Below are 14,198 nucleotides of genomic sequence, written 5' to 3' on the forward strand. Positions count from 1 at the left end.
GGCTTAGCCACCCCAGGGCCCATCGTGGGATTTGGGAGGGTGGGTGGGCTGGCAAGAGGTAGATTGCGAAAGGCAGATCATTTGAGGGCAGGAGAAGACGCAACGGATGGAAACGCATCAAGGAGAAATTTCATGACAGTGAGAATAATTAACCAGGGGAACAGCTGGCCACCAGCACGGAATGGAATAGAATAACAGAGAGGGAAGAGACCTTGGAGGTCTTCTAGTCCAGTGTTTTTCAACCTTGGCCACTTGAAGATGTCTGGACTTCAACTCCCAGAATTCCCCAGCAGTGGTTAGGACAGTGTTTCTCAACCTTGTCAACTTGAAGATGTCTGGACTTCAACTCCCAGAATTCCCCAGCAGTGGTTAGGACAGTGTTTCTCAACCTTGTCAACTTGAAGATGTCCGGACTTCAACTCCCAGAATTCCCCAGCCAGCATTCGCTGGCTGGGGAATTCTGGGAGTTGAAGTCCGGACATCTTCAAGTTGACAAGGTTGAGAAACACTGTTCTAGTCCAACCCCTTGCTCAGGTAGGAAACCCTTCAGAGAAATGGCTGTCCAGTCTCTTCTTCAAAACTTCCAGGGTTGGAGCAGCCGCAACCTTTGGAGGCAACGTCTCTTCCACGGATTAATTGTTCCGACTGCCCAGTTGCGTCTGCTCCATCACTGGAGGCTTCCAAGAAGGGACTAGGCAGCTACTTGTCTGAAATGGTCGGGGGTCTCCGGCTTGAGCAGGGGGCTGGACTAGAAGGCGTCCAAGCTCCCCTCCGACTCCGTTGTCCTTACCTGCGTGGTCCCCTCTGCCAGCCACCAGCTCTGCTCCATGCGGGGCGACAGAGCGAGTGAGCCGGGGGCTGAAAGAGGGACGGGCAGCTTGGATGGCACAGCTGGTTCTTTTTCCTTAAGGGCAGCAAATCAGCCAAGCCCCACAGGCTGCGCGCCTAATTATTGGAGCAGGGAAATGCTTAATGTGCTGTGAATGCCGAAGGGCTGGAGGAGGCGCAGAGGAGGGCTTGGGGGGGGGGAAGTAGTGGGGAGCCCCTGGTCAGGCAAGGTGACCTTCTGTCCTGCCCCAGCTCCCCCCCCCTTCCTCCTCCTCCTCCTGGGGCCCAGTGGGCCTTCTCCCTGCCAGCCTCTGTCCTAGGGAAGACTGACCCCCCCCCCCGGAGTTTGGCAGCCCCCTCCCCCTCTCAGCCTTGAAGACCCGGATTCCCCCCAAGCTCTGGGAGAAAACTGGATAATCACACATTAGAAGTGTGATTTCGCACCAATTTTTGGGGTTTTTTGTATGTCTTTAATCAACTTATTTTTGTAGTTTTAATGTGATTTTATATGTCTTTTCACCTGTGACTGGGAGCCAACCAGAGTTGTTTGGAAGAAGGGCAGCTATAGCAAGGTTTTTGATAAAATAAATAAGCATTTATCTTCCTCTTCATGCAGTTGGTTGGCATTGGTGAGCTCCCTTCCTTCCCCTCCCTCCCTCCCTCCGTCTCTCTCAGCCCACCCCAACCCTCCTCACAGCATTGTTGTTCTCTGGACAAGAGGAGGAGGAGGAAGGAGATTTACGTATGTTCACAGTCTTGTGTTGTTTATAAAAATAAGAAACATGAGATAAAATAATAGAATAAAATAAAATAAATTGGAACCAGCAGCGTTGAATGTCCTTTTGGAGAGAGGCAGTGTGGCTGCAGGAGAGCTGCTGGGGTGAGAGGGAAGACCCCTCCAGCCCCCCCTCCACTCCCACCTCCCGGCAGGTGGGATTCTGCCCAGGTCAGAGCCAGATGCTCAGCCCGAGGCTCATCACCTACTCCCTCCTTCCCTCCCTCCCTCCCTCCCTCCCTCCCTCCCTGCCTGCCTGCCCTTTGCCAGGCTCCCCCGTGGCTCTTGGAGGCTTCTCAGGATCCCTTCCCACTCGGCTCCCCCCTACTTTGCTGACCCCCCCCCTTTCTGTTGCAGCTACCTGGGAGACGGCCGTTTCCACCTGGAGTCCATCATGATCGCCAACCCTGATGTCCCCGCCTACAGGTACCTGGCGGCCGGCCGGGAGGGGAAGGGGCCTGGCCGGGGCTCTTGGTGTGCCCCCCACCCCACCCCACAGGGGGGAAGGGAGGGGGCTGTGGCGAGAGTGGGTCTGAGGCCAGCCAAGGAGGGAAGGCCAGGTAACTCACCCGGGGCTCTTCAGAGGGGTGAAGCTGAGTCTGACCCAGCCGTGTCCCTCCCCGATGGCTGCCTCTCCCCCCAGGGGCCCAGAGCCTTTCCTGCCCCTGCTTCTTCCTTGAGAACAGGTGGCGGTGACAGGTACACTGCCCTGGGCTCTGGGGGCTCCATTTAAGACTGCCGGAGCCTGCAGTTCCTGCCCTTCTAGGCAGGGAATTCAGGGAGTGGATTTTCCTCCTGCCCCTCCCCCTCCCTCCCTCCCTTCCAAATGTCTCTTCTTGCCAGAGCCCCCCCCTCCCCCGGACACTGCCCAGATGTGCTCTCAGCCCCTGGCAGCCCTCCCCCCCCCCAAGGCCCACTTGTGCCGTGTTTATTAACTTATTTATCAAATCTGTATAGCTGCCCTAAAGCAACTCAGGGCGGCACGTGGGAACCGGATAAAAACCCCAGATAGAAAATCCACAGATAGGAGAACTGAACAAATCTACATTAAGAAATAAATAGTACGGAGAACAAATAATGCGAACCCCCTCGGCAAAGAGAGGATGAAAACGGGCACCTCTAAGCCAAGCTGCCCCCTGGGGCCCCCAGGCTGGAGGGCCGGCCACCTTTGGCGGAGAGGCAGCCTTCCAGCCCACCTGGCGAAGGGGGGCAGGGGGGCTGTTTTCAGGAGCACCTGGGGAGTTTGGGGTGGGTGGGAGGGAGTGGCAGCAACCGCAGGACCCCTGAGCTGCTTGCTGCCTGCCAGCGTCGGTCCCTGAGGCCGCCCTCTGCCCCCACTGAGGGCAAACCCCCCCAAGGAGCCCAGAATGGCACCAGTCGGGGGTCCCTTCTGCCAGGCGTCCTGGCTGATCTGATGAGGAGAAGGGCCGGGGCGACATGATAGCAGCCTTCCAGTATTATTTGAGGGTCGGTCGCAAAGAAGAGAGCAGTGGATGGAAACTAATCGAGGAGGGAAGCAACCTAGAACTAAGGAGAAACTTCCTGACAACAATTAGCCAGTGGAACAGCTTGCCACCAGAGGTTGTGGGTGCTCCATCACTGGAGCTTTTTTTAGGGAGAGACTGGAGAGCCCCTTGTCTGAGCAGGAGGTTGGAGTAGAAGACCTCAGGCCCCTTTCCAACTCTGTTCTGAATTGGAATGCCCTCGGTTGCCCCCTTCTGTCCTTTGCAGCCCAGGTGAGCAGGAATGCCTGGCCATTCATTCCCCGCATGGAAACGACAGGAGAGTCCGCCTCTTCCGGAATGTCATGGAGGGTCTGTGGATCCCCGACCAGTTAGAGAGGACCCTTGGTGGGGACAAAGCGGGGGTCTCCATGCCCGGCTGGCCTTCGCTTTGGGCTAATCGGCAGAGCCCGGAAATGCCACTGGGAGGGCCTGGGGGGGGGGCTGGGAGGGGGGCTGGGAGGGCAGGGCAGCCCTGGCATCATCTCGGCGTTCTTTGCGCAAAGAACCAGGAAGCGGCTTCTGCAGGGGGCCCATTAGAGCCCCTGCCCCCCCCCACCTGAAATGGGGTTGCAGAAAAGCCACGCTGCGCCTGTCGCCCGGGAGACCCTCAGCCCCTTCCTGGAATCCGAATTTCCGAGCAGGCAACTTGGTTACTGACAGGCGGAGGTGACAGTTTTTATGGGCTTGGAAGGCCGGCCGGTTCAGCCTTGCGGTGATTAAAATTCCCTTCCTGGCGGTGGGCAACCAGTGGCCCGTTTCCTGAGCGGCCGTGGAGGGAAGCGGGCAGCGGGCATGGCTGGCAGGAGGAGACCCGCTCGCTTCGTGGTCCTTCTGTGCCTCCCTCGCAAGGCCGGCCTCGGGCTTGCAAAGCGGCTGGCACGGTTGAGGGAGCGCCAGGCAGGGGTCACTCCTGGCACGGGGCACTGCTGGGAGGCAGCATTTCTGGGCAGAGAGATGCCCACTTGACCGGGGGAGGGGGGGGTTGGACTAGAAGACCTATAAGGTCCCTTCCAGCTCTGTTATTCTGTTACTCTTAGTATCCCAAGGCCATTGGGGCAATGTGAGACTTGGTCCATGCGTCTGAAGGTGGTTGAGAGTGGAGTGGGCCTCGCACTGACCGCCTCTGGTTCTGTCATTCTCGTATCCCAAGAGCCACTGAGGACCGACCCCCCCCCCTTAAAAGCCAGGGAAGAGAGTGACCCAGTTAGGGCTGGGGGGAGCAGAGGGACGTTCCTAGCCAGAGGCTCCCGATGGGTCCGGCTTCCTCAGCATCTTTTTTAGTGATTTGGGTGGGGGAAAAGATGGAAGAACCGCTTATCAGGCTTGGGACTGACGCAAAAGAGGGAGAGAGAGGGAGAGAGAGAGCGATTGTATTATTTTTGAAATAGTTAATTACACGCTGAATGCGGGTTAGCCGTGTAATGTAACTGCAACATATATATATATATGCAGTTTTAAACTGCATTAGCGCAAAAATAGTTCCTGTCCAGCAGAAGTTGGCAGAGGCTCTAATTGGGGCTCTTGCCCCGATGATCCAAATGCCACCGTCCGGCAGGGGTTACGCCCGCTCTGTTCCGCATTCCCAGCTTTTGCAGCTCGTGGCTGGCCGTGGCTCCCAAGGTGTCCAACGTTGGTCACCTGAAGACCTACGGACTTCAACTCCCAGAATTCCCGAGCCAGCTGGCCAGGGAATTCTGGGAGTTGAAGTCTGCAAGCCTTACATTGGCCTAGCTTGGACATCCCTGCTGTAAAGGCAAGCGGGGCTACTCCGAGGGTGGGGGAGTCCTAGGAGGTCAGACAACGTCTGGGAGGAGGGAACCCTTCCTGTGTGGCTTCAGGGAAGATGCCACGGAGGGTTCGAACGACCTGGGCATGGAGGTGTGGATTGCCTTGGCTGGGCCAGCGTGTCCTGTGTCCAGCCTGGGCACCACCATCAAAGTGGCGCACTCAGGGTCCCCTCCTTGTGCCCCTCCCTCAGGTACGATCCGTACAGCAAGGCCTTCTCCCGGGAGCTCTACGCCCACCAGCGCATGCAGGAGTCGCGGAAGGCAGCCATCCGCCAAGCGGCCGGTGCCCACAAGTGGGGCCTCATCCTGGGCACCCTGGGGCGGCAGGGGTCTCCGGCCATCCTGCAGGTGAGTCCTCTGGCCGGGCCTTGCAGCCCAGGAGGCCCCCCGCTCGGCTGCTGCTGCCTGTGCCAGTTGCCCACGGGGGTTGGGGAGAAGCTCCTTTTGGCCTCCTCTGCAGGGGGGAGGCTGACTCCTGCCCTGGAAGACCCCCGAGGGGCTGCAAGTGCAGCTTGGGCTTTCAGGAGACCCCAGCTGGTTCTGTGCAGGAGGAGTGGAGGGGAAGGGGCTCCCCGCCCCAACTTCTTTTGGGGGGAGCCTTCGTGGGAATCCCTCCTTCCGTTTCGGAGACGTTCACCAAGCAGCTGGTGAGTGGACCCCCCCCCCCCACTCCGGAGCTCCTTGACCAAGGAGGAGGCCACGGGGGTGCCCAGAGTAAGCCCCTCCCCTCTTTGGCAGCACCTGGAGTCGAGCCTAGAGGCAGCGGGGCGTCCCTACATCCGGCTCCTCCTCTCTGAGATCTTCCCCAGCAAATTGCAGCTGTTTCCAGATGTTGAGGCGTGAGTACTGGGAGACCCTTCCCCAGCATGCTGGGCTGTGGGCCGTCCCCACCTCTTCCACCTTCTGGCTGCACGGAGTGGGTGGGTGGGTGGGTGTCAGGCAGGGACTGGAGAATCCCAGTCTTTTGGGGTGGGGGTCTTTGCTTTCTTCAATGCAGTGAGGTCGCTTTGGCTTCCTGTCCCGGCCCATGGGGGGCCCTCCTGAAGTGGGGGCTGGGACTGGGCCAAGCCTGCCCCTCAGGGGAAAGAGCTGGGCGTCCCACCCACTCCCCATTTTCTCTCTCCCCGCAGCTGGGTGCAGGTGGCGTGCCCCCGCCTCTCCATCGACTGGGGGGTGGCCTTTGAAAAGCCACTGCTGACGCCCTATGAGGTATGGGGGGGGGGGCGTGGCGGTTGAGGGAAGGAGAGGGCTGGGGGGGAATCGGGAAGGATAGCCAGGGACCCCTCCCCCCCAAAACGGGACACTCAGTGGCGAGATGCAATTCATATGGGGGAGGGGGGACAACAGACATCCAGCCTCTTCTGGCCCCCAGGTGGGGGAGGCTGAGGCCAGGATCCTGATTGCTCCAACCCATCCCCTCCCAGGCTGCGGTGGCTCTGCAGCAGATCAAATGGCAGGAGATCTACCCCATGGACTTCTACGCCGGTCAGTCTCTGGGACCATGGACGGTGAATCACCCCAGCCACCGGCCCCAGAAAGCGGGCAGGACCAAAGAGGTAAGCTCCGGTCTGGCACCCATTCGGATAAGGGGGCCTGGGCCCACAGACCCCTCCTGGAGTTCAAAGGGACCTCCCTGCTCAATGACGGGGGGGGGGGATCTCGCCTCTGCAAAGGAGGTGCCCACTTCTTGTGGCAGGCTGTTCCATGGACTAACCTCAGCCGAGCCTCCTTCCTTGTAGCTCTAGTCTTGCTCTTCTGGGTCAGGAGAAACCCTCTCCCCCCCCAAAAGAAAGAAATCTCTTCTGCAGATAGCTAGATCTTTTTCCTGGAAGGCTTGGTCCCCAGATCCCCTGCCCTCTTAGTAGCCCTTCTCTCCGTCTACTCCTCTTTGTCACTGTCTGTCCTGAACTGGGGAGCCCAGAACCTCCCCCCCCCAATAGGATCTGGTTCAGAGGGACAGTTAGCTGCTAGGAACATGGTCCCATTTATGCCCCCGGGACGGCATCGGCCTTTTCAGCAGGTGTGCCACGCAGCTGGCTCCAGGCGACCTTGGGGTGAGTGAAGGCTCCAAAGGGAAGGGGCTTCCCCCACCCAAAAGGTTTCAGGGATGGGGGGGGGGATTTAACTTCCACTGCACATTTGGTCCCATAATTGAATGGCAGTTAATGGCCCACCTTCCTTGGCCCAATTCCTTTTGGGTAGATGGAAAAAAGAAGTGAAGAACAAGAATATTACGGTTATTTTGAAGGCAGAGCTGCTGGTTCCTAAACTTTTAAAATAACACTTAAGTATTTTGCCGTCTCTCAAGAGAGGCAATTTTTTAAATCTCTTGATCAGAAGTCACAGTCTGAAGCAGGCATGATTTTTTGGACAGGTTCTGCCTTTATTTCATGTTCTACAGAGGGAAAATATATCTCAGAAAATCATCATTCCAGAAAGCCACCACCCAAGGAGGGCTATGGCTACCTTCACGGCATTAATCACCTCATGGCAGCAGCTCCATGGCGGCTCCCCTGGGGGAGACTGAGGTCCGACCCCCCCCCCACGCCCTGCTACTCTCACTACTGAGGTTGTCCCAAAGGTGTGGGGGGGGGGGGGTTTCAAGAGGCAATTGGGACTTTCTGGTTTTTCATTGAAGACATTTTGCTTCTCATCCAAGGAGCTTCTTCAGCTCTGACTGGGGGGCTTGGGGGGGGGGAAAGGAAGGATTTACACTCCTTGCAGACGGCTAGTGTCCTTTTCATCCTCTTCGCCTGGTCTCTTAAGTCACTCGGAGGTTTCTCAGTGTCCTCGGGGTCACCTGAGTGGTGCAAATGGGGGATTGGAGCCTTCTTGGAACTGGTGAAAGGGCCGTGTTGTTGTGGACTGGAGATGGATGGTGTAGTATTTCCCCTCCCCCTCTGTTGAGGGAGGGCTGTACAATTTGGACACAGGTGGCCTCTTCATTTTTCCAAAGAGTGGCCCTCTCTGTCCGAACCTTTGCAGTCCTCGAAAGGGCAGCCTTTGTCTTTTAAGCACAGGTGGAACTGCTGAATCCAGGCCCCACCACTGAGATGCCTCACTGACTCCCTTAAAGAGCCGAGGTGGCGCAGTGGTTAAATGCAGCACTGCAGGCCACTTCAGCTGACTGCAGTTCTGCAGTTCGGCTGTTCAAATCTCACCGGCTCAAGGTTGACTCAGCCTTCCATCCTTCCGAGGTGGGTGAAATGAGGACCCGGATTGTTGTTGGGGGCAATATGCTGACTCTGTAAACCGCTTAGAGGGGGCTGAAAGCCCTATGAAGCGGTATATAAGTCTAACTGCTATTGCAATCTATCTATCTATCTATCTATCTATCTATCTATCTATCTATCTATCTATCTATCTATCTATCTATCTATGGATTGTTGGGGGCCATATGCTGACTGTAAACCGCTTAGAGAGGGCTGAAAGCCCCATGAAGCGGTATATAAGTCGAACTATTGCAATTGCTATTGCTATATGTCTCAACCCCAGCAGCTCTAAGTCACGTGGACTTCAACTCCCAGCATTCCTCAGCTGCCATGTGGCCTGAGGAATGCTGGGAATTGAAGTCCACACATCTTAAAAGTTGCTGGAATTGAGAAACGCTGTTCTGGAGGCCCAGACCTCGTGGCCTTCACTCCTGGTGGGCCTGCTAGGTTCAACGGCCGCCTTCTCTTCCAGCCCAAGTCCTCCCGTGCAAATTATCTGAGACGACCCCTCGGCTCCTCCCTGCCGCCTCCATCATTGGCAGGCCCTGCACGGCCCTTTTGGCTCCAGAGGGCATCTGCAGGGGTAACCCTTGGATGGGCTCCCTCTGTACACCTGCCTGGTGCCTTTCTGAGGCTCTTTGGTGTATGTAACCTGAAGAGGAGAGAACCGGCTTCTGCCACTCAGTTGTCCCAGGTGTGGAGTCTCACCAGCTGCATTTCCTATGGGTTGCGATCTTTGGGGCAGATCCCATCCCCCCCGACCTTAATATCACTTTCTGTCTTCCACTTCTGGGTGCTGCAGGCCATGAATTTAGCCCAGGGGTATCTAACCTTGGCAGCGTTTAAGACTTGTGGACTTCCACTCCCAGAATTCCCCAGCTGGCAGCAGAATTTTGGGGTGAAATTACTGATCAGTTTCTGAATTGTAAATATAGGCAACACGCAAAAGCACGTGAAGTTAAACAACGTAGTTTCATGCTCCATTTGGGACGTTGGTGCTGCTGCCCGTTGCTTGTGTCGTTTTGTATGGAAAACCTTTGCAGAGGAGAAACGTGTGGGCTGAGGAGAAATAAGGCACTGAAATATTTGAATGAAAGGACTTTCGTAGGATTTATGGCAGTGGTTCCCAAACTTGGCAACTTTAAGACTTGTGGACTTCAACTCCCAGAATTCTCCAGCCAGCTCTGCTTGTGCTGGCTGGAGAATTCTGGGAGTTGAAGTCCACAAGTCTTAAAGTTGCCAAGTTTGGGAACCACTGATTTAGCAATAGCAATAGCAATAGCAATAGCAATAGCAATAGCAGTAGACTTATATACCGCTTCATAGGCCTTTCAGGCCTCTCTAAGCGGTTTACAGAGAGTCAGCATATTGCCCCCAACAATCTGGGTCCTCATTTTACCCACCTCGGAAGGATGGAAGGCTGAGTCAACCCTGAGCCGGTGAGATTTGAACCGCTGACCTGCTGATCTAGCAGTAGCCTGCAGTGCTGCATTTAACCACTGCGCCACCTTGGCTCTATGTGCTCATTTACGGTGTGAAGAAAGTCCTCCATGTATCTATGTGACCATGTGATCTGTAAGCGGGTAAAGAAGGATGAAGGGGATCTAGTCCCCAAAAATCATAGAAGCAAAGAGAGAGAAAGCAGAGAGAAATTTGCCAAGGCTGACCCCCCCCCCAATCCCTTCCATTTCTCCAGTGGGGGGGGCTGGGGCAAGATTGGCAGCTTCTGCCCCTTTCAGCTCAGGGCGCAGATCCGTTGGGTGAGCTTTCCCTGCCAGAGTGCTGTAGCCATGGGGTGGGAATGGCGCTACGGCAAAGGGGGAGGGATGCTGAGCTTCTTGCAGCCCCCCCTGCAGGCAGCCCCCCCCCATAGGGCTGCTTGGCAAGGCCTGTCCAGCATGCTTCTCCCTGGGTGACGTTGGGCACTTTTAGGGTCTCTCCCGGAAGACGGGGAGGCGTTTTGAAAGAGTGTGTTCAGGGGAGACCCAGGTCGTGCCTGGGAAGAGCTTCAGCAACAGGCTGCCTGTTGATGGCATTGACTGGCAGCTGTTTTCTCCATTGAGGCTGGCTGGGCAGGAGAGGAAAGGCATCTGGGGCATCTGCCTGGCACTGCTGTGGAATTGCCTCACGTGCCAGCTGTCCGGGCAGAGCAGCTGAGTTTTTACCACATGAGATTTTTCTCCTGATTCGGAATCTGAGTTATTCTGCCCCCAAATCAGGGGAGGCCTCTCTCTTTTTTCTTTTAACAAACATGTAAAATACACACACACAAAACTTAGACGTACACACCACATTTACACAATACAATACGAACAGGGGCTTCCTGTTCTTTCTAATGGCACTTATCAATCGATACCGCTCACCTTATATTATTTCCCCTTCTATTGTATTTCATTCGGATTTCACCATTCGTAACCCTCTTATTTTACTCATAACTCTTATTTTTGAGTTTTGTTGTATTCCTTCATTGATTCTTGTTTCTTCCCTCCATCCACCTATACCTCCATTTATCCCCTATCTGGTAGAATTCCGATTCTTCTTTTCCCTGGATTTCTTTAGTTAGTTTGTCCATTTCAGCACAATCCATAACCTTTCTTATTGTTTCATCTTTGCTTGGAGTTAATTGGTTTTTCCATTTCTGGGCAAAGGCAATCCTTGCCGCCGTAATTATATGTAGTATTAAGTGCTGGATTTCTTTTTTGTATTTCGCAGACATTATTCCTAACAAAAAAAATCTTCAGGTTTCCATTCTATTTTAGCCCCTGTTATTGCCCCCAGCCAATTTTTGATCTTTTTCCAAAAAATTTTAGCCTCCTCACAGGTCCACCATAAATGGTAACATGTTCCGTGTATTGATTCGCATTTCCAACATTTTGGCGAGGTATTTGTTAAGATTTTAGCTAACCTTCTTGGTACCAGGTGCCATCTGTAAAACATTTTGTACTGGTTTTTCTTGTATGCAACCAATAATGTCATTTTTAAGTTTGTTCCCCAAATTTTTTCCTATTATAGCCAAAGTTCTGCACCCATTTTATCATTTGTTCTTTCACAATTTCCTCTTCCATTTGATACTTCAGGAGAAATTTATATATTCTCCCTATCATCTTTCTACCTGCGCTTTGAATAATTTTATCCAATTCTTGTGGTTCTGTTTCAATGTCATATAATTTAGTATCATTATTGTATTTAGTTTTGATTTGGAGGTAAGTTAGCCAGTCAACTTTCATGTTCTGTTCTGCCAATTCTTCAATTGTTTTTAAATTTCCCTGTCTATTAATTAAAACTCTGTATCTTAGCATTTTGTTCAAATCTATAAAATCATTTCTGTCGGTGATGGCCAATTCTGGATTTTCACATAGTGAATTTTTTTGGTTTTGAGCCATTTTTGCAATAACGCTCTTCTGGTTAAATGATTTTGAAAGTATTTGTGCGTTTTATTTTTATCATCCCATAGGGATGTATGCCAGCCTGCTTCCAAATCATGGCCTTCTAAGGTCAAAATTCTTTTATTCTTTAGCTCTATCCAATCCTTCACCCATGTTATTGTTACTGCTGATGCGTATAATTCCCAATTTGGTAATGCTAAGCCTCCCCTCTCCTTGCTGTCTTGCATTGACTTTAGTTTAATCCTCGCTTTTCGTCCCTGCCAAATGAACCTAGCGGTTATTTTGTTTAATTCTTGAAATAATTTTTTACCCGGATTAATAGGTGCGGCTTGCAACAGGAATAAGATTCTTGGTAAAATATTCATTTTAATTGTTGCTATAAGTCCCATGAGTGAGAGCTGAATATTTTTCCAATTTTCTAAATCTTTCCTTATTTGTATCACTAATTTATTATAATTATCGTCTTTAATTGTGGAACATTTTGCCGACACCCAAGATCCCCAAGTATTTCACTTTCTTAGTTATTTGCATTCTGGTTGCTGCTTCCAGTTCCTCTTCTTGCTTTTTTGTCATGTTCTTGGTTATCATTTTTGTTTTTTCTTTATTGATCTTTAGTCCTGCTACCTCGCCATATTCTTCTAATTTTTGAATTAATTTCAGGCTGGATTCTAATGGATCCTCTAGAACAAATGCTAAGTCATCGGCATAGGCTTGGGCCTTACATTCTTCATTTTTGAGTCTTAAACCTTTTATTCCCTGGTCCTTCCAAATTCCATTTAATAAAATTTCCAAAGTCAATATAAACAGAAAAGGAGAGAGGGGGCATCTCTGTCTGACTTCTTTTTTTTATTTCAATCCTGTGTTAGATCTCCATTCATCAGAACTTTGGCTGTCTGACTGTTATAAAATCCTTCTATCATAATTATAAGTTTATACATTTTTCTCCGAATTTCATCTCGTCCAATAGTGTTATTATACATTTCCAGATTACATTGTCAAATGCTTTTGTGCATCAAGGAAAACCAGAACCATTTGTTTTTCTGGATGCGCCTCGTAATACTCTGCTATGTCTCGCATTATTTTTAATGTGTCTGTGAGGTAAAAATCCGTTTTGGTCTGGGTGTATTCGTTCATTTAAAACCTGTTTTAATTCTTCCTTTATAATCGGAGTTTAGTAATGAAATTGGCCTGTAATTTTGAATTTCTTGTAGGTTGGTTTCTTCTTTTGGGATTAGCGATATTATTGCTTCTGTCCATGATTCAGGCATCTTGGCTTTTCCTAAAACTTCCATTAAACATTTCCACTCCTAGCTCTTCCAATATTATTTTATTATATTTGTATAGCTCCACTGATGTTCCGTCTGGTCCTGGGGTTTTATTATTTTTCTGGTTTATCAGGACTAATTCCACTTCGGCTAACGTTATTGGCCTGTTTATCGCCTCCCTTTGTTCTTTTGAGATTGGTGTTATCTTTTCTGTGTTTAAATAATGTTTTATTTTGGTTTCCTCCATACTATCTTGCGCTTATAGTTTTGCGAAGTATTTATGAATAATATGCTTCTTTTCTTCCGCTTTGTATTTAATTCTTTCCTCATCCTCTTTTAATTGAGATATCATCCTTTTTTCTCTTCCATTCTTCAATCTGTATGCCAGCCATCGCCCAGGTTTATTGGCTTGTTCAAAGTAATTCTGTCTGGCCGCTTTAATTTTCTGTTCTAATTCCTTTTGAGTTATTAAGCTGATCTTATGTTTTATCATCCCTCTTTTTTCTTTTTTAGTTTTGTTCTTTGGGTCTTTCTCTAGTTCATCTTCGCAGGGGAGGCCTCTTCATTTGCTCAGTGTGCCTGTGCTACACACACCCTCCCCCCGCCCGAGGGCCTTGCTTAAGGCTGCCTTCGAGAGGGGGCTCCTTGCCTGGAGGGTGGGCTGGCATGCGCAGCAGAGAAGGCCCTGCATTGATCCGTCCCTGGGTTATGGCTGCAGCTGTTCTGCCAAGAACCGAAGGGAAGAAGAAACCGAGAGATTACGGCACGCTGTCTGGGGCTGCTGGTTTGGCCAGTGGGGATTGGGGGGGGGGGAGGCTTTCCCTAGGGAGCTCTGTGTTGTGCCCCCATGCCCCTTGGCACTGGTTATCTGGAGAATGGGACTGACTGGTGGCAGCTTGTTTGCCTGAGCCCCTCTGGCCCGACATGTGGAGGGGCTGCAAAGCCTCTGGCCCAGATCGACCAGTCACGATAGCGCTTGGAAGTGCCCCTATGGAGATGGGGCGTTACGTCCATGACGGCATTAATCTACCCTCGTCTTGTGGTTTCTTGCTTTCCAGGTGAACTTGGCCAAATCCCTGCCACCACCTGGGAAAGGAGCCCTGAAGAGCTGCTCCTCCTGCCAGCAGGAGACGGAGGAGGAAGAGGTGCCATCAAACCTCGGAGTGGAGCTGGGGACTCAAACTGGTCCCAGGCAGTGCGTGAAGGAGCAGCAGCAGCAGCCGTAGGGGGCAAGCTTTGGGGCATCCTTTGGCCGATTCCCCCATCCCACCCCCACGCTCCGGTGGGGAAAAGCAGTGCTTGCAATCTCCAGAGAGGAGGGTGCTGCGTTCCCCCGCCAGCTCTTCGGGAGGCCTGGTTTTGCCTTTAGGGCTTCCTGCAGCCACCGACTTTTGGGGTTCAGCAGCTGGAGAATCAGAAGTGCCTTCGCTGGAGTAATTA

General features: G+C 52.1%; 1 protein-coding gene across 1 annotated transcript; it reads left to right on the plus strand.

Moving 5' to 3' along the window:
- The first annotated feature begins 1,904 nt into the window (after positions 1 to 1,904).
- DPH1 (diphthamide biosynthesis 1) lies at positions 1,905 to 14,198 on the plus strand. The gene is made up of 6 exons (XM_087702849.1): positions 1,905 to 2,029; positions 5,087 to 5,243; positions 5,634 to 5,734; positions 6,026 to 6,104; positions 6,320 to 6,451; positions 13,817 to 14,198. Exons 1-6 carry the CDS (start codon positions 1,998 to 2,000, stop codon positions 13,982 to 13,984), a joined length of 669 nt encoding a protein of 222 aa, XP_087558975.1. The 5' UTR covers positions 1,905 to 1,997; the 3' UTR covers positions 13,985 to 14,198.

Source organism: Thamnophis sirtalis, unplaced genomic scaffold (assembly GCF_051295495.1).
Source record: "Thamnophis sirtalis isolate CommonGarterSnake01/CBP01778 unplaced genomic scaffold, rThaSir2_p1.2 scaffold_17, whole genome shotgun sequence".
Classification (NCBI taxonomy): Eukaryota; Metazoa; Chordata; class Lepidosauria; order Squamata; family Natricidae; genus Thamnophis; species Thamnophis sirtalis.